Source organism: Hemitrygon akajei, chromosome 18 (genome assembly GCF_048418815.1).
Source record: "Hemitrygon akajei chromosome 18, sHemAka1.3, whole genome shotgun sequence".
Taxonomy (NCBI): domain Eukaryota; kingdom Metazoa; phylum Chordata; class Chondrichthyes; order Myliobatiformes; family Dasyatidae; genus Hemitrygon; species Hemitrygon akajei.
Window position 1 is genome coordinate 7,971,727 of NC_133141.1, and position 20,867 is coordinate 7,992,593.

General features: G+C 43.7%; 1 protein-coding gene across 3 annotated transcripts in view; it reads left to right on the top strand.

Annotated features, from left to right (window-relative positions):
• LOC140741052 (integrin beta-3-like) overlaps positions 1-20,409 on the top strand; it is a 94,701-nt gene extending 74,292 nt beyond the window's left edge. For 2 of the 3 annotated variants that reach the window (XM_073070718.1, XM_073070720.1), the window contains 5 exons: positions 3,705-3,924; positions 5,679-5,779; positions 12,690-12,809; positions 16,901-17,079; positions 18,829-20,409. In XM_073070718.1, the coding sequence (XP_072926819.1) occupies positions 3,705-3,924; positions 5,679-5,779; positions 12,690-12,809; positions 16,901-17,079; positions 18,829-18,900 (692 nt within the window). In that variant the 3' untranslated portion in view covers positions 18,901-20,409. The remainder of the gene's footprint in view (positions 1-3,704; positions 3,925-5,678; positions 5,780-12,689; positions 12,810-16,900; positions 17,080-18,828) is intronic. The other variant, XM_073070719.1, reaches the window with a different exon arrangement.
• Positions 20,410-20,867: the final 458 nt, after the last annotated feature.

Below are 20,867 nucleotides of genomic sequence, written 5' to 3' on the forward strand. Positions count from 1 at the left end.
TCTACAACATGACAACCATGGTGTATTCATTCAGGTCCACTGATGAGACTTTGAACACAGCCCAGTCCATTGACTTGCTTCTCTGCCTCCCACAACCACCTCTGCCTGCTCTTTAGCCTCTGCCTGTTTACAGGTAGGAGAAGGACAGCCAAGTGATCAAATTTCCCAAAATACGGTCTGGAAAGGTAGGCATTCCTTATCTTAGTACAGCAGTTGTGCAGTGTGTTGGAACCTCTGGTGCTGCAAGTTATATACTGATAGTAAATGAGCAGAGATTTCTTCAAACAAGCCTGACTGAAGTCCTTGGCTAAGATTTGTAATGTGTTGGGGTGGACTGTTTCTTGTCTGGAGACAGCAGCATGCAATATTTCAAGTGCCTGTTACAGTCAGCCAATGTTGGTACGTGAAATGCGGTCAGGATCACAGAGGAGAACTGTCTTGGTCAACACTTGATCATTAGGTTTTCCAGGTTGGGGAAACTTGAGTATGATAAAACCATCATACACACCTCCACCTTTTACCTTTCCAAATCAGCGGTTCAGTCCATCCTGTGTGAAACCCCCTTTTGCTGGGTGTCTCTGACAATGTGGCTCATTTCCCCTTGCTAACAGCCACTGGATTCCGCTGCGAGAAACTTACCTTTCTCAGGCTTCGTACATCTAGGGTGTATACGACTTTGGTCCCACCAAATCCGTGAGGTTGGGATGTCTCGCCCGCCCAAACCACGGTTTATGTGAATGTTGTGTGATTTACTGCCCCCAGCAATCGCCCTTCGGCAAGAATGAACAGATCCTCACTGCATACAATTAATCAGAAGTATATTTAAGAATGTTAACTTAAGCAAACAGTTATTACATGAAAGATAAAAAGCCAAAAAGGGCCCATTATATTTAAACACATGGTGAAGTTCAAATCTTGAGCTTGTCTGTAACTCGTGCTTTGGACCCTCATTCTGTGTGAGAGCACACACCACCTTCCAAATCTCGCTCAAAATCCACCTCAAACAACCGGGCTCGCCCACGGGAGCATTGGTCCTTCCTCCTCAAAGCCATTCATCTGCACCAAGCACCTTGTGCAACAGGGATGGCACCCTCTACCATCTTCCCTCCTGTCTTCTCCCAGCTCCCGCCGAACAAGGACCTCTCTGCCCAGCATTCTCTAGAACCTTCTCCCAATTCTACCATCCTGACTGGCTGACACCACATCCCTAAGTTGAACAGCAAGCCCCTTATCTCAGCTCAAACCCAAACAGACTGAACGCAGAACAGACTGCTCCTACAGAACTGCTAAAATGAAATACCTACAGCATTGCAGTAAAAAATCTGAACCAGGACATTACATGTGTACTGAGAAGCCTTCATGTCTGATCACCGAACCTGGAATGCTTGGAGTAAGCTATGTCTCAGTAAAACACAGAGCATAACATTTCCTCATTTCCCTCTGATACAGTAGTCATTCCCTCAGCTTCTCAATCTTGTTCTCCAGTGACTGCACATTTGCTAACAAGATGCTGGGTAGAGGGGGTCTCATTCCTATGTTTTTCAGCCTGGCCTGGAGTTTCCCCCACTCCCGCCTTGCTTCCAGCCGTGGCGATAAACCGTCATCCGATTTAAGGTGCCATACCTGCTTGCTTGAAAGTTAAATCCGCCAAGTCTGTCAGAAAATCGTGAAATCTGTAGCTCATTAAGTCAGTTCAAAAGTACCTTGCTTAAAGGGAAATTGCAGAGAGAGTAATTCAAAAGAGGTCTATTTAGAAGTTTTGTAAGCAGCCCGCAGAACGTCACCATAGTTCACTGAAGCCATCCTTAAACCATTCATTTCCCTCCATAGATGTTACCTGACCTGCAGAGTTCCTCCAGCAGTTTTTGTGTGTAAATTCTAGAAGTACTTGGTAGATGATGAAATTCTGAGAAAAGAATAAGTTGACGTTTCAGGTCAATGATCTGGACTCTTAACTCTGCTTCTCTTGCCTTAGATACTGGCAAATTAGTTATTTCCAGAACATGTCTTTATCTCAGATTTTCATCAAAGGCAAAATTTAATTTGTGTGTTAGAGTGCACTTATGATAAAGTGACAGTGTTCCAAAACACATTTAAATTTATCCCTACTGTATTGGTTTGCTTGTCAATGATCTTTTCATTCCACAATCGCAAGTGATGACTCTACAGGCCATATTTATAGGAATTTTGGCCTTTGTCCTCTCTCAACTTCCATCTCATTTACACACTAGTACAATCTCCGATTCTTCGTCTCCCTGTTAATCAGAATGCCTGACAGATATTATGAAACAAAACATACACTGGGCGAATTTATTGTTCACTGAATATCTTCATTTCTTTTGACTAGTCATTTCAGTCTCCATCAAAGTACATAGGTTACGCTGCTACAGATGACTTCTTCAAAGGATCTCCAATGATCTAAGTCTTCGACTCCCATGGCTCCTCTCCTGTCACACTTAAGAGAACCTATTACTTATTTAGTTTAATTTGCAGCCAATACTGGAAATGTTTAGGTGTACTAATGTACGTCGTATGTGGAACCCTTGCCATTTCACAATTAAGATGTGTTCTCCTAGAGACAATGACTTGTATGATCTACTCCAGGCTAAAGTGCGTTACCTTATGGTACTTTAGGCTTGGTGGTAGTGTAGTGGTTAGAGCGACGCTATTACAACTTGGGGCATCAGAGCGCCGTTCCATAAGGATTCTCTGTACGTCCTCCTTGTGGAATGCATAAGTTCTCTCCGTGTCCTCTGGTTTCCTCCCACAGTCCAAAGATGTGCCAGGCAGGTTAATTGGTCATTGTAAATTGTCCCGTGATTAGGCTAGAGTTAAATCAAAGTTGTCAGGGGTTGCATGTGTAGCTGGAAGGGTCAGAAGGGCCTACTCCACAAAGTACCTCTAAATTAATTAATTAAGGTGAATTTATGCAGTTAACATCTCACAGAGAGCCACCACGTGATTCTATTTCTGTGTAATTGTAGAGTCATAGAAAAGTACAGCACTGAAACAGGCCCTTCAGCCCATCTAGTCCATGTGGAACTATTTAAACTGCCTACTCAACTTCGACTTGCACCAGGACCATAGCCCTCCATACCCCTCCCATCCATGTACCTATCCAAACTTCTCTTAAATTTTGAAACTGAGCTCGTGTGCACCACTTGCGCTGGCAGCTCACTCCACACTCTCACGATCATCTGAATGAAGAAGTTTCCCCTCATTTTCCTCTTCAACAGTTCACCTTTCAACCTTAGCACATGACCTCCAATTCTAGTCTCACCCAACCGCAGTGGAAAACGCCTGCTTGCAGTTACCCTATCTATGTCCCTCATAGTATTGTAACTACAGCTGCAAATTTCAAGTAAATTTTATTACCCAGACATTAAGGTATTAAGACACTATATTTTTATCAGCAAGACATAACAAAACTTCTGTTAGAAGTAGGGTAAAAGAAGAGAGGGAGAGCAGGGATAAACAGTGAGGGGTAAAAGAAGGGAAAGAGATGTGAGAGATGAAGGAAGAGAGTGAAAGGGAGGGGCAAGGGGTGGCAAACAGGAGTGAGGGGGAGGGATGAGGGATGAAAGCAAGGGTTGAGGAGGGAGCCAGGAGTTGATAGCCTGGGCAAGGGTTTGAGGGAGTGCAAATGTGTTGTCTAATATACAGGATGGGGCTCAGAGTCTCAACGATGCCTTTCACTTGTGCAGGGAATGGCCGGTGTCAGTGTGGAGAGTGCAGCTGCTTCCCCGGCTGGACCGACAGTTACTGCAACTGCAGCACCAACACGGACGCCTGCCTGCCCCCGGTAGGCCCTATGTGTCACGCTCGGGGCTACTGCAAGTGCGGGAAGTGCATATGTACAGGACTGGCATACGGTGATCTGTGTGAGAAGTGCCCAACCTGTCCTGATGCCTGCGAATCCAAAAAGTAAGTAGCCACTGCCACACCCTTCATTCTGTCCTGCCTCCCCTCCCACTCCTCCTGTATCATGTCTCCCTACTGGCCTTCTCTCTGATCCCCACCCTCTACTCCCTGCCTTCCCCTTCTATCCCTCCCTTTTCCTTCCCTCCACCTCCACTTTCTGTCCCCTCTTCCTCCCCTCTCCACCCCTCATCTCCCTATGCTCTCTCCACCCATCCCTTTCCTCCCACCCTCCCCTCTTGCCCTCACCCTCCTCACTGCCACTTCCTCCACACACTCTCCACCCCATTCTCTTCCCCTCCCATCCCTCCTTCCAGTCATCTTTCCACCAACCTCTCACCCCCCCTCTACTCCACACCTTCATTTTTGACCCCTCACTCCTCCCCACCTTCTCTTTACCCTGTGCCCACAGTTTGTAGGAAGCTGCTGTACCTTCTTTCCTGCCTGATAATAGCAGCCTCATTTCATTGGCTGTAACAAGTTCTGACACGTCCTCGGGTAGTAGAGTGCTGACATCACTGTCATTGGCCAAATCAAAAGTGGTGATGAATCAGCATGTAGGAGGGAGATTGAAAATCTGGCTGAGAGGTGCCATAACAACAACCTCTCACTCAATGTCAGCAAGACCAAGGAGCTGATTATTGACTGCGGGAGGAGAAAACCAGAGGTCCATAAGCCAGTCCTCATCGAAGGATCAGTGGTGGAGAATGTCAGCAACTTTACATTCCTGGGTGTTAATATTTCAGACCATTAGACCGTAAGATATAGGAGCAGAATTAGACCATTCAGCCCCATCGAGGTTGCTCCACCATTCAATCATGGCTGATCCATGTTTCCTCTCAGTCTCAATTTCCAGTATCCCTTCGTGCCCTGACCAATCAAGAATCTATCAACCTCTGCCTTAAATGTACACAAGGACTTGTGCTCCACAGCCACCTGTGGCAAAGAATTCCACAGATCGACCATTCCTCAGCTAAAGAAATTCCTCCCCATCTCTGTTCTAAAAGGATACCCCTCTATTCTGTGGCTGTGCTCTCTGGTCTTCAGAGGACCTGTCCTGGGCTCAGCACGTAAGTGCAATTACAAAGAAAGCAGGGTAGTGTCTCTACTTCCTTAGCAGTTTACAGAGATTCGGCATGACATCAAACACTTTGACAAACTTCTATAGATGTGTGGTGGAGAGTATATTGACTGGCTGCATCCCCTCGACCATCAGGTTCTGAACCAGAGGAAATAACCTCACTCAACTTCACTTGCCCCATCATTGTAATGTTCCCACAACCAATGGACTCACTTTCAAGAACTTTTCATCTCATGTTCTTAATACTTATTTCTATTTATTTATATTTATATTTGCGCAGTTTGTTGTCTTCTGCACTCTGGTTGAATGCCCTGGTTGGGTGGTCTTGCATTGGTTTTATTAAGGTTACTATTCTATAGGTTTATTGAGTATGCCCACAAGAAAATGAATCTCAAGGTTGTATATGGTGACATACATGTCCTTTGATAATACAATTTACTTTGAGTTTTGAACTTGAACTTAAATGCAGACCAAACAAATAAAGTGAAGGAACTCACCTACTGAACCAGTTCCTATGGTAACAGAAGTCCAGGTGCCCTTCAGCTCTGCAGCCAATCATAGGCAGGACCAACGACCAAAGGAAGTAATCTGTGAATAAGTTGAAAACTCAACTGGTTCTTTTGTTTAGAAATGTAAACTATGTGTTTTTTTGTGATCTCTCTCTTTTTTCCCCTCACAGACGCTGTGTTGAATGCAAGGTTTTCAATAAAGGGGAGCTGAAGGAGGAGGGCAAGTGTGAGGAGGTGTGCCAAGATGAGATCCGAACTGTGGAGACACTGGGTAGGTGTCAGTCCTGTTGCATGCCTGGCTGATTTGGTAGAGGAGCTTCCTGTGTCTGGTGTCAGCTTCCTGATCTATTTCCACTCATCAAACAAAGCTTACACCTGAAAGCAGCCAACCTGCAGAAGTAAAGCCTGATTTGCTGTGGATTGATAAATCTCTGCAGAAACTTTGAATACAAATTAAGAAATGTAAAAGTCATGACATGCAAGGCAGGTCAGGCTGTGAGCAGAGGCAAATTGAGACAATGTGACCCATTCTGAAATAGACAGAGAAGTCAAGTTACCTAAAGTTGTAGAATTCAATAGTGAGACCAGAAGAGGCTATAATATGTTCATTTGGTAGACAAGGTGCCATTCCTCAACTTTACATGGGCTCTCTTGATAGCAGTGTAGGAGGGCACAGAAAGGGACAGGGATAGAATTAACTCTCCCCAAACAGCCCGGTGAGGCCATTTGAAAATATTAATAGTCTGGTATCTGGTTCATTGGTTAATGCTTCCTATAGTCTCTTCTGCTCACCGGGTCCAGTACCTGGACTCCCTTCCGAAACACCAGGAACATGGTTCCCGTCTTCCAGTCCCACTCACCAGTGCCTTTGTAAATCAAAAACTTAACAGGTTTGAAGGGGTGCAGGAATTCAATACTATATTATGTAAAACCTTAAAAAGTGAGTTTAAAAATATGTTGGGGTATAAAAACATAAGACCATAAGACATAGAAGAAGAATTGGGCCATTCAGCCCAGCAAGTCTGCTCTGCCATTCCATCATGGCTGATTTATTATCCCTCTCAAACCCATTTTTCCTGCATTCTCTCGTCACCTTTGCAACCATGACTATCAAGAACCTATTAACATCTACTTTAAATATACCCAATGATTTGGCCTCCGCAGCCATCTATGGCAAAGAATTTCACAGATTCACCACTCTCTGCCTAAAGAAATAACTCCTTGTGTCTGTTTTAAATAGACGTCTCTCTATTCTGAGGCCATGTCCTCTGGTCCTAGACTCTCCCACTACAGGAAACATCCTATCCACATCTACTCTGACTAGGAATTTCAATATTCAATCTCCGCTCATTCTTCTAAACTCCAGTGAGTACAGGACCAGAGCCATCAAGCACTCCTCATACATTAACCCAGAATTATTCTCATGAACCTCCACTGGATACTCTCCAATGTCAGCTCATCATTTCTTAGATAAGGGGCCCAAGACTGCTCACAATACTCCAAGTGTGATCTGACCAATGCCTGATAAAGCCTCAACATTACATCCTCATGATCATATTCCAGTCCTCTCAAAATGAATGCTAAAATTGCAATTGCCCTCTTAACCACCAACTCAACCTGCAAGTTAGCCTTTAGGGAATCTGGCACAAGGATTTCCAAGTCCCTTTGCACATTGGATTTTTGAGGCTAAATTTTTGAGGCTAAAGAAGACCTTTATTCCTTCTACCAAAGTGCATGATCATACACTTCCCTACATTGTATCGCATCTACTACTACTTTGCCCATTTTCCAAATCTGTCAAAGTCCTTCTGCAGATGCAGACTCCCTGTTTCCTCAACACTATCTGATTCTCCACCCATCTTTGTATCATCTACAAACTTTGCTACAAAGCCATCAATTCAGTCATCCAAATCTTTGACACAACATTAAAAGAAGCAGTCCCAACACCAATCCTTGCGGCACACCACTAGTCACTGGCAGCCAAGCAGAATAGGCCACCTTTTTTCCCCAGTCTTTGCCTCCTGCCAGTCAGCCAATCTTCTATTCATGCTAGTGTCTTTCCTGTAATACCACAGGCTCTTTTCTTGTTAAGCAGCCTCACGTGCAGCACCTTGTCAAAGGCCTTCTGAAAATCCAAGTACACAACAACCACTAACTCTCCTTTATCTATCCTGCCTGTTATTTCCTCATAAAAATACCAACAAATCTGTCAAGCAAGGTTTCCCCTTGAGGAGACCATGCTGACTTTGGCCTACTTTATCATGTGCCTCCAAGTACCCGAAAACCTCATTCTTACAAAGGGACTGCGACATCTCCCCAACCACTCAAGTCAGGCTAACTGGCTTATAATTTCCTTGCTTCTGTCTCCCTCCCTTCTTTAAAAAGTGGAGTGACATTTGCAATTTTCCAATCCTCCAGAATCTGGTGATTCTTGGAAAATCGTTACTAATGCCTCCACAATCTCATCAGCTACCTCTTTCAGAACACTGGAGTGTAGTCCATCTGGTTCAGGTGACCTATCCACCTTCAAACCTCACAGTTTCCCAAGCACTTTCTCCTTAGTAAAAGCAGCTAAACTTGTCTCTGCCCCCTGACACTCTTGAATTTCTGACATACTGCCAATGCCTTCCACAGTGAACTAACACAAAATACTTAGTAAGTTCATCCACTATTTTAGAATGCTTCTTTTTACGGATGTATCTATCCTGCACCTTCTGAAGTTCTCCCAGAAATTCCAGCCATTGCTGTTCTGCTGTCATCCCTGCTAGTGTCCCCTTCCAATCAACTTTGGCCAGCTCCTCTCTCATGCTTCTGGATTCCTTTTACTCCACTGTAATACTGACACATCTGAATTTAGCATCTCCCTCTCAAACTACAGGGTAAATTCTATCATATTATGATCACTACCTCCTCAGAGTTCCTTTATCTTAAGTTCCCTAATCAAATCTGGTTCATTACACAACACCCAATCTAGAATTGCCTTTCCCCTGGTGGGCTCAACCACAAGCTGCTCTAAAAAGCCATCTCATAGGCATTCTATAAATTCTCTTTCTTGGGGTACAGCACTGACCTGATTTTCCCAATCTACCTGCAAATTGAAATCCCCCATGATTATCGTAACATTGCCCTTTTGACATGCCTTTTCTATCTCCCATTGTAATTTGTAGCCCACATCTTGGCTACTGTTTGGAGGCCTGTATGTAACTCTCATCAGGGTCTTTTTTCCCTTGCAATTTCTTAACTCTACCCACAAGGATTCTACACCCTCCAATCCTATGTCATCTCTTTCTAATGATTTAATTTCATTTTTTACCAACAGAGCCATGCCACCCCCTCTGCCTACTTGCCTGTCCTTTCGATACAAGGTGTATCCTTGAATGTTGAGCTCCCAACTATGATCTTCTTTCAGCCACGACTCAGTGATGCCCACAACTTCATACCTGCCGATCTCTAACTGCACTACAAGATCATCTACCTTATCCATATACTACATGCATTCAAATATAACACCTTCAGTCCTGTATTCATCACCCTTTTCGATTTTTCCCCCATGTTACGCATCCCACTGACTGCAATTTTGCCCAGTCATCTGCCTGTCCTTCCTCACAGTCTCACCACACACTGCATCAACTTGCATACCAACTGCCCCATCCTCAGCCCTATCATTCTGGTTCCTAACCCCCTGCCAAATTAGTTTAAACCCTCCACAGCAGTTCTAGCAAATCTACCTGCAAGGATATTGGTCCCCCTCAGGTTCAGTATCCAAAGGGGTATACTTATTACTGAGGGGAATGGCCACAGGGGAACCCTGCACTGACTGCTAATCTGTAAAGCTGACCCTTACTTCAGCCTTGCAGATGGTCCTGGGTACTTCCAGCTCCAGTTCCTTGACCTTATCAGTCAGGAGATGCAGTTGGATCCACTTCCTGTAGATGTAACTATCAGGAAGACTGTTAGGTACACTGCAGGAGGGGTATTCCACTGTTTTATATATCATCCTGCCTGCACTTGTTATACCTTTTGCTCTAACTTATCAAGCTTAAGTTTTAACCTATACCTGTTCACGTCGAAGCCTGTTGAGCCAAAGCCTAGCCACTAACACAATCCACTCACAATGGCTGTTCCACTCACACCTCACTTCTTTCTAACGGCCCCTGCTGAATGCCTGAGGGATCGTTATGATTGCAGCCCGTTGTGAGGGAAACCTGCCAGCTTGGGATGACTGAAGTTCAGAGTGTGCCAGATTATTGGAATTTTCCTGTAATTTATTTTCTGTCTTTCCCAGTTCTAATGAAGGGATGTCAACCTGAAACATTGACTCTATTTCCCTTTCCACAGGTGCTGAATGGATTACTGAATGTTTCCAGCAATGTTTGTTTTTATTACCTTCTTCTGGGTACAGTTTTAACCATTGACACCTCTCCAGGGCACAGAGTTCTACCAAGTAACCACTCTGCTTGGGCATAGAGTTATCTGACAGCATCCTGTTTGACACTGGTTACAGAAACTTCCTTTATGGTTGTGATGTGTGTGTTACGTGGGGCATGGGAGAATATTGGGGAATTAAAACAGATTATCAAGGAGGTGTGAATGGTGATAATATAATCAAGATAATCAGCTATAGTGCCCAGTATACAACTTGGATTTACTTAACACTCTCACTCTCTCTGTCTGGAATTTATTAAGCATTAGACTTTATGACATTATTTGAGTTTTTGTGGGGGAGGGTAAAGTTTAGTGGGTATACTTCCTGTCTCTTTGCTCCACGCTCCACCTCAGCTGAAAGCAGTGATACCCACTGCCGTTCAACTTTACCAGAAGAGAAAAAAAAACACCTGAATGTTTAATAAACTTCATCCGATCATATTCAAAGAGTTTAGACATAGAACAGTACAGCACAGGAACAGGCTAAAAAGCAAATCAATAACACCCTCCTACCTACACAATGTCTATATCCCTCCATCTTCCAATCCAAACATCTCTTAAAAGCCTGAAATGTATTTGCCTCTGTCTTCTATGTGCAAATCAGTTCTGAATCCAAACAGCCAATCTAGCATGGACCCACGCATCTTAATCTTCTGGATTAGCTTCCCATGAGGGACTTTGTCAAATGCCTTACTAAAATCAATGTAGACAACATCTACTGCCCAACCCTCATCAATCGCTCTCATCACCTTGTCAAAAAACTCAATCAAGTTGTTAAGTCATGACCTGCCCTGAACAAAGCCATGCTGGCTCTCCCTAATTAAGCCATGGGTTTCCAAATGTTCATATGTCCTATCCCTAAGAATTTTCACCAGCAATTTCCCTACAACTGATGTGAGGCTCACCAGGCTATAGTTCCCAGGATTCTCCCTTGTTCCCTTTTTAAACCGAGGTACAACATTAGCCACTCTCCAGTCCTCCGAGACCTCGCCCATGGCCGAAGAGGACACAAAGATACTGGTCAAGGACCCAACAACCTTGTCTCTTGTCTCCTTCAATAACCTGGGGTAAATCCCATCAGGCCCTGTGGATTTGTCCACCTTAATACTCATTAGGGGACCCAACACTTCCTCCTTCTTGACCTCTAAACACCCTGACGTATGTATACACTCCTCACTGATTTCCTGGTCCTCCATATCCTTTTGCTTGGTAAATACTGAAGTACTCATTAAGTACCTCACTCATAATCTCCGCATCCAAGCAAATGTTCCCCCCCTTTATCCTTGACTGGTCACACCCTCTCACTAACTATCGTCTTGATCTTGATGTATTCATAGAATGCCTTGGGAGCACCTTAATCTCAATTGCCAAGGCCCCGCCTCGCTTGTTGCAGCTTTCAATAGAAACTGCATTGAATAGGTACAGTTTGTTATATTCAATGGGAATCATATATTTCATTTAACATCCATATTTAATTGCAGTCAAGTGGTTAGTGCAGTTACATACAATACATTACTTTGAAATAGTTCACCATGTTAACAGGCTAACTGTATTACATTCAGTGAGTCTCTTGGAGCACGCAGATGAAAACAAACTGTTCTGGTCCAAATCAAACAGAATCAAACTAGCTTGTGCTTGCCAAAATGCCTCTCATATAAGGGTTGTGCTTGATAGAGCTTCCTCTGAGAAAAAAATCAAAATTCAACTGCAACAGCCTGACTGGTCTGGAGAAACAACTGTTGTTATTCACCCACAGTGCATGTTGCTTTTATAAACCCCTTTTCTCAAACTATGCTATTCAAAGGGCAAACACTCAAACTATATAGTTTGCCTTAGCTGAGATGTCTAATTTCCTGTGACCTCAACTACATGCGGGATGGTAACAGGCAAGGAGGGGTGGTATAAGAGTAACAGTTTGGGAATATGTTAGTGTCTGGAGAAGAGTATCTGAGAGGGGCAGTATTTTATCTTTTGATCCCTTGTGAGATCATGTAATTAAACATTGATTGGAAAAGTAGTGTTAGAGATTCACACTCCTGCAGAAATTAGTTAATATAGGTCCTGCCAGGCTCTCCTCTTACATTGGTCCTGTCACAGTTCCTGGAACACATTACATGGGACTTTGCTTCTGGAATGATGACTTCTCCCTCTCCCTTCCTTCCTCTCATGGTCTCCCCCGCTCTCTCTCCTGCTCTCCCTCCTTCCCTCTCCCACTCTCCCTCCCTCTCTCTTTCCCTCCCCCTCTCCTCATTCGTTCCCCCCCCCTCACCTTCCCCCCTCAAAATATGCACTCCTGCTGCCAGTCTATAATGGGAAATACACCTTTAAGGATTACTACTCCTCTCTGATTGGTGAGCATTTGTTGCTCTGAAGTTATCTCAATCCCATCGGCAACTGTGCCCAGCATGTCTTAAAGCATCCTTCTCGGTGTTAAACATCCTAACATTGTTTTAAAGCTACTTTTGACTAATCCTGTGTGCTATATACATTTTATTGCACAAATGGTAAGTGATCTTGTGATTCATATCAATTAATGTCACTCCATTTATTTAATTGTTGAATGTTATTATTCACGTTTTTAATTTAATACATTTCAATGCTAATTTGATTACTGGACTCTGAGCTGCTGGCAGGGACGGATTGAACATAAGTGTACTTTACACTGACCAGTGCACAATTGTGCAAGTGGATTTGTTGGCTCACCATTTCAACCTGCGTTGCACAGCCTGACATTACTTGTGCTTTTTATTTGGCAGATATCAAAGACGAGGATGCTATCACCTGTAGTTACAAGGACGAGGAAGGCTGCATTGTTCATTTTGTTTATCACGAAGAAATAAATGGAAAATCCATCCTGTCAGTTATTAAAGAACCAGGTGTGAAAAACAATTATTGTTTAAACTACATTGCACTGCTTTACCTGCTTACTAAATTGTATTTTCTCAGTCTTTTTGGTAATTAGTATAAAATGGGTGCATCACTGAATCCTGAAATCTAACACTTCTTAGGATGTTATCGTTCTGCAACTTAGAGAGCTACAGACCATTCCCTTGCTCTTTCCCCAAGCTTCTCCAACTCTTCCCCTTTCGAGTACAGTACTGTGCAAAAGTCATAGGCACATATATATAGGTTGGGTCCCTAAGACTTTTGCACAGTACTGTATTTGTCAATGTGGAGCGAAGAGCAAGTTTGTAAATCTGCCAGAGCAAAGGATGTTGGGAATGGTGAGGCTGGAGCACTGTGGGAGTGGGGTGGGAGAGGTGACAGAGAAGGAGTGCCAGGGGCAGGGGGTAGTGTGGGTGCAGACACACCCAGCCCTGAGACACCAGGTAAGGTCATTTGATTCCAAACAATTGGTTTACTGATCATTATAGAATGTCTCTCTGGTGCTTCCTGCTCCCTCCCCTCTCCCTTCCCCTTTTCCCAACCATGATTTCCCTTTCCCTGCCCCCTTCCCACTCTCAGTCCACAATAGAGACCCACATCAGAATCAAGTTTATCATCACTCACATATGTCATGAAATTTGTTTTTTTTTGTGCAAGCAGTACAGTGCAATACATAAAATTACTACAGTACTGTGCTGTAGGCCCCCAGCCATATATATGTGCCTCAGACTTTGCACAGTACTGTATATCTATTTACTTCTATAACCAGTTCCCATTTCAAGATCACTGTTGAATAAACAGTGGAAGTAATTTGATAGGAGAGGAGAGTGCACCATGGGAGAAGGGGAAGCAGGGTGAGATGATAGGCAGGATGGAGACAAAATATGAGGTGTTACTCTTCCATCCTGAGAGTGGCCTCATCATGGCAGAGGAGGAGGCCAGGTCACTGGAGTTCTGAGGCACTACCACTCCACCACCAGAATGACCTCCCAGGACTTTCACTAACCTTTTGCGCTCTGCTGCAAAAACCTGAGGTTTTCTGCTCTCTGTACATAACTCAGTAAGAGGTTAGTGGTGACTGTCTGCTGTAGTGGCTAACACCTTCGTTTCCTGAGCCACCTCTCTCTGGGTGACATAAATAGAGAGTGTGGGCCCATGATTTACCTCCAGGTTTTGGTCTGAAAAGGGCCCTTCCTTTCTCAAACAGATGCTGAGTATCTTCTCTTGCAGAGGAAATAAACAGTAGGGGCCAGACTGAAGCCCAGCTCCAGCAACATCTTGAGTCCCAAAATTCCACAGAGGAGCACATCTCCTTGACGGTCATATGTCAGGATGGAGGTTCAGAAATCATGTGATATTTTTCTCCCTGCTGGTTTGGGATAACATTAAGAACCCTGAAGTGCCCCTGTATGTAATGAAGAGTCAATGTTGACCCAATGCCTCTACTATTTCTATGCTGACTTTTTCCAACAATCTAGACTGCAGTCTACTTGGAACAGGTGGCTTACAACTTTTCAGTACTGCAATATTACCTCTCCTTAATACATTATCTTCAGTGCATAACTTGTCCACTCATTGAATCATCAACCTCTTCCCTTGTGAATCTACACATAGCCTATCTTTAGCTTCCTCCTTCCTTTGGATTCTTGATAGATAACCTTTCTACTTTACATATTTATAATATGTTTTGGTGTCCAGTTAATGTTGCATGCTTGTCTTTCCTAATGATCTTTAATTTCCTCTGCATTTACTGTTGGTTTCTCATCCGTTCTTTCTATATTTTTTCTGTGTATTAATAAACATTCATCATTAAGACTTCTTTTCCTGGTTTATAGCTTGTTAAGAGCTCCATCCTTCCTACAAAGGAATTAGTTTAGCTGGTCCCTGAACTATCTCTTTGTCAATATCTCCCACTGCTCTTTTGCTCCTTTGCCCTTTTATTACCTACTCAGTTTACCTTTCCTACTGCTCTTCTCCAAATCAATACCTTAGATATTTTCTCATCTTCTTAGCTCGACTGAAGACATAAGATTTTGAGGGATTTTCAGAAATCTTTCTTTCTCCTCCCATAAACATTAGGTTTCCCTTGGTCTATATTAGCAAAATTAAAGTTTCTTCTGTCAGGCCTGCAGAGGCAGGCACCTCTCAGTCTCCACCCAGCTAACAGGAGTCACCTGCCACTCGTTTCCAACTCATCACCTGCAGCCTGTTTAAACCCTGCTCTCATCCACAATCCTTGTTCATCCACTGAACCAGTTAGGCTCAACAAGTTGCTCCTAGCCTTCAGTTACTTTGTTGCCTTGTCATGTTAAGTAACTGTTCTCTCTTGTTTTGTGGTCCTTTGTGGCTTGTTATTTTGCAGGTTATTATTAAAGTTTTTGCTCACCGCCCTGATCCTCTTTCTCCGAGCAGGAGAGCTGCTCTTTAGGAAGCTCTCAGGTTACAGATCTCTGAGGTATCCACAACTTGAGGTTTCTGTAAGTCAGTAATGCTGTCAGCTGAGTTCACAGAAGGTTAATTAGCTACAGATTACTGCAGATTATTTAGTTAGAATTAGTTAACTAGTACAGATCTGTGCTACAGATTTAAAATATACAGGACCACAGAATGCCAGACCAGAGAGTCTCAACTTGTTCTCAGCAGCAGAAACATGAAGAGATCATCTCTGACCTTTCATTGAACCATGCTGTAATCTTATATACATTATTCATGTTATTTTCTATGTCTTGCACTGTACTGCTGCTGCAAAATTGGCACCAGTCCACCCGCTATCAAGGACATATCTACAGAAGAGGATGAGTAACATCATGAAGGATCCCACCCACCCTGCTCATGGACTGTTTGTCCCAGTCCCATCAGGGAGGAGGCTACATAGCATCCACACCAGGACCACCAGACTCAAAAACAGTTACTTTCCCAAGTAGTAAGGCTGATCAACACCTCCACCCACTAACCCACCCCTCCACACCCCTAACCACCAATACTTTATCATTTCCTGTCAGTCACCTTATGTACAGACACCCTTGTGCCGACCGTCACTTTATGGATCTGTATATAAGCTAACTCATGTATTTATATATATTGTTTTATTTGGTGCTGCATTGCAGCCAGAGGAACAATTATTTCATTCTCCTTTACCCTTGTGCACTGGAAATATCATTAAACAATCTTCCATCTTGAATCTTGAAATTTCACAATGTACTGTATGTCAGTGATAATAATTCGTATTCAGAAACCTTTGCAGCAGCATCTGCCTGTAACTCACGAGAACTGAACAGCACGGGTGCAGACCCTTCCGCACACAATGTTGTGCCAAGCTAATTAAACTAGTAATTAAATGCCCAATTAAATAGATCCTGTCTACTATATGATGTCCATATTCCTCTGTTCTCTGCACATGTGTATGCCTGCATAAGAGGCTCTTAAATGCCTCTATTGCAATTGCCTCCACAGCCACATTGGCAATGTATTCCAAGTACCTATCACTTTCTATGATGTAAAAAAAGCCTGCCCCACCCATCTCATTTGAACTCCACCCCCCCCCCCCCCCCACCTTAAGTGCATGTCCTTTAGAATTAGACATTTACACCATGGGCGAAAGCAACCAGCTGTTTATGCAGCAGATGCATCTCATAATCTTATAAGTTCTATCAGATCTCCCCTCTGCCTCCACCGCTTCAGAGAGAACAATCAAAGTTTGTCCAACTTCTCCTCATAGCACATGCCCTCTAATCCAGGCAGCACCCTGGAAAACCTCTTCTGCACCCTCTCCAAAGCCTCCACGTCCTTCCCATAATGGGGAGTCCAGAACTGAATGCAATACTCCCGATGTGGCCTGACCAGAGTTTCATAAATTTGCAACTGGTCTTCATAGTCACACCACAGACATTAATGTAGATACGGTTTAATGGATCCTTTGTTAGTTCGAACTGACCTGTGTGATCTTTAGAGTTATATTTGATTTGATACCCAGTTAATTTTATTCTGGCTTTGCTGTTGCCTGCTTCATTGTTGTCTATCCTGTACTGAGCTTAAAACAGTGAGAGTTTGCAGAAGATAATGTATAACTTTTATTTCCCAGAATGCCCTCCCCCATTGAACCTGCCAGTCATTATCCTGCCTTTGATGGCTGCCATCCTCCTCCTGGGCCTGGTTGCATTGCTGATTTGGAAGATGCTGGTCACCGTCCATGACCGGAAGGAGTTTGCAAAGTTTGAGGCAGAACGGGCCAGAGCAAAATGGAACGTGGTAAGGAACGTGGTAAGGAACGTGGTAAGGAACGTGGTAAGGAAAGGTTTCCTCTTGCTGACTGTGGCCACAGCTCATTACAACAATGTAATGATACAACACTGGGGTGAGCTGGTGCAGGAACTACCATGCTGCTTTAGCAATGGTCAGACAATAAGACTATAAGACGTAGAAGCAGAATTAGGCCATTTGGCCCATCGAATCTGCTCCTCCATTTTATCATGGCTGATCCATTTTCCTCTCAACCCCAATCTCCCCGTATCCCTTTCATTCCCTGACTAATCAAGAATCTATCAACCTCCACCTAATAACTTGACCTTCACTGCTGCCTGTGGCAATGAATTTCATAGATTCACCACTCTCTGGCTAAAGAAATGCCTCCTCATTTCCATTCTAAATGGTCCCTCTATTCTGAGTCTGTGCCTCCTGGTCCTAGAGTCCCCCACCGTAGGAAATGTCCTTTCCTCATCCAGTCTATCAAGGCCTTTCAACATTCGATATGTTTCCTGCAAGTGACTGCAGTCCAGAGTGCTGTAGCAATCGTGAAATATTTTTTGTGAGGGATCTGCAGATCCCTCCACTGCCCCTGATTTGCCAGAGCTTTTGTCCAGCTTCTAATTCCAGATGAGCAAGGTATCCTCCAGATAAGTAATTGGAAGTTAAATATTTTTAATCCAAAACACTGGGCTCAGTCCACAAAATCCAACCCCTCCCCCCTGAAAACAGCCCAAAGTTGAATCAGGCTGTTCACAATGATGATGTAGTATCTGACAATGTGATGACTATGAGACCAATGCCCTCCTCCGCATACGGCTCAGCTCAGCTCACCTACTAGGGAACTCAGGTATTCTATTTCCCTGATTCTGTTGCCACAACAGATCCAATTCACTTCCCACCTAGTGCACTGATTCTCAGTTGCGTAAAATCCTTCACTTTGTTTTTAAATCCTTTCTTGACATTGCTTTTCTTGCTATTATAATCTCCAGCAGTCCAACGTTCCGAGATGCCTTCGCCTTCCAATCTGACCTGCTGATCTGCCTGAATTTATATTTCCACATCCGGAGCTCCAGAAATCGTCCTTGTAATTCCTCTGCAAAATTTTAAAGAATTCCACAAAACAGGCCCCTTTAACAAGAAGCATTAATGTTATGTGTCAGATTTTGTCTGAACAGGCTGCAGTAATGATCTCTTTGGCAGGGTTGCTGAACCAGCACAGGTTGTTGGGTGCGTAAAATGTGCTTCCCTCAAACCTTTATTGTTACAGAAACTGGTGGATCCCTGATCTACTACAGGGACAGTCCCCAGTGGTGTGAGAGAGCATTGTCAGCTGCCTTGCTGAATCCACCTTGTTGTGTGGCCAAGGAGGGTTGGGGGAAGCATGGCATCCACTAGAAACTTAAGAGGTTTGTGTCATGACAGTTTCAGTCACTATTCTAAAGCAGAAACAAAGAATGTGAAAATACTCAATAGGTCAGTCAGCACCTAGAGAAGAGTAGCAGAGGTTCCATTTCTGTTGTAGCTCAGTTTTTCATCATCTGTAGTGTTTTGATTTCCATTGGTAGCTGAGGCCCAGCCAGGGTGTCCTGCTGCTGTGTTTAAAGGAATGAGTTGGTCAGCTCACACTGGCAGTACTGCAGTTCTGGCACCAAGCCAGTCCCATCGTTCCTTTAGATAGTCCCAATACAGAGTGTGACCACTGTCAGTGAGTCCTGTGGTCAGGAGGTACAAGCTCACCATATTCTTCAACCTGTCTCATTTCAGGACAACAACCCACTGTATAAAGGGCCGACATCAACCTTCACAAACTTCACCTACAGTGGCAAGATGGATTGAGGGGAGCCTCAGCAAGAGAGGACACCGGACAGCTGCAACTGGGCTGCACTGAGCACAAAACCAGGGGCTTGGGAATTTCTTTCTTTCAATGTGATGACATTCCTTCACTATCCTGTGACATACTACACACAGCAACAAGTTCACCTATAAAACCTACCTATCCCTGCACTGGACTTTGTAACTATACTGAGCCTGGTCTCCTTTGCCAGGAGGTGTTGGAGCCTTTGGAACCAGTGCCTTAACACTTAACTCAGGACTGGCTGAGCAGTTTGGTGATACCTTAACATTGTTTTTGTTATACATAAAAGTAAGTCCACTTGAGCATGCTTTGCTTTACAGAAGGTTAGGCAGGACAAAGGGGAGCATCTTCCATGGGCAGGAGGGTGGCAGCTAATAATTGGTTTCTAAAAATGTCGCATATACTGAGATACAGTGAAAAGCTTTAGTTTATCTACTGTCCATATAGATTATTCCATACATTTAAGATCATTGATAAAAGATTCAGAAGAGATTAAGAATTAATTTTACAAGCAGATGGTGGAGGCAGATTCAATAATAACTTTCAATGCATAATTTTATATGGTATACTTGATGAAGAAAATTTTGCTGGGCTTTAAGGAAAGAGCAGTGTTACGGGGTCAATCCGATTACTCTTTCAAAGGGAATAGCACAGATATAATGGGTTGGATGGCCTTTGTGGCAGTGAAATCCCTTAGAGAGCAGAGCCTCCCTACCACGCTCATTGCCCAGTGTTGACTTTGACAGACCTATCGGCATTTCTCATTTGGGCTTCAGAGGTGCCAGGAGAGAGGAGAGGAACAAGTTTTGTCCCCATTCCCAGCTGCTGCTGGATGTGGGAGTGTCTGGGGACGGAATATCCTAAGCACTCTATTGAGCTGTAGAATACTGCCTCTCGGGGAATTGGATGGTCAGTTCATTGTTGGATCGTCTGAAGGAGGATTCTTAAGCCTGTGGAGCCTGATCTCCCCAAGAGGGTGCCAATTTTAGGAACCGAAGGGAGGAAGTGATGGATCCTTATAGGCTCTGGAAGATAGAATCATTTCCAATTTCCAGATTTCTCCCATATTGACCAAATTGTGCAGATACATTGGGAACTCCACACTCGAACATTGTGGTACCACAACTTCTTTCCCATTTAATTAAATCTCTTGTAATTTTTTTTCCAAACACTGGAGTGCATTGTTTCTTGACACAGCATGTGACTGGCAGATGAATGCTGCCCCATTCACATCCTCCTGTTAGAGGCTTAAGAGCAGGGGGCACTGCCTCTGTGCTGGGGTCAGGCCACTGCAGTTGGTACCCCCCTCCCTTGGCCAATCAGGTAAGGAGGGGGTGGTGGGAGAAAAGAATGCCAAAGTCTGGTGACATTCCATTGTAAAATCCGATTGTATTTCTTTATTTTCCTGTAAATGCCTGCAAGAAAATGAATCTCAAGGTGGTATAATGTGACATATACAGACTTTGATAATAAATTTACCTTGACTTTGACTTTTCCAAGGCTCCTGCTTGCTAAATCCAGATGTGTTACTGTAGAAAAAGAGAGAGGTTTGGAAATATATAATCTCTTATTTTAATTCCTAATTATTGACGCTGTGTAAATGCTGTTAAAATATTTGTGTCTGTATAGTCAGCCTCCTAATCACTTGGGAGTGATGGAAGCTGCCCTGTTGTTTCATTTGACTGTGCGTGTACTGAGCATAAGCCAGTTCACCTCAGAAACTCTCAGCACAATGTTGGTTCAGTTCTGATGACCACTTTCAAAATGAGGAGGACACATCTGGTACCCGATCCAGAGTTGAACAATTTTCTGCAGGAAGAACACAAAGGTAGCCTGCAATGTTGAGTTGCATTTATATGGTGTCGTGGATGCAGACAAAAGTGAGCAATAAAATGAGATACCAGATGAATGTAATGTTGAGGCTTTATAAAGCACTGGTGATGCCTCA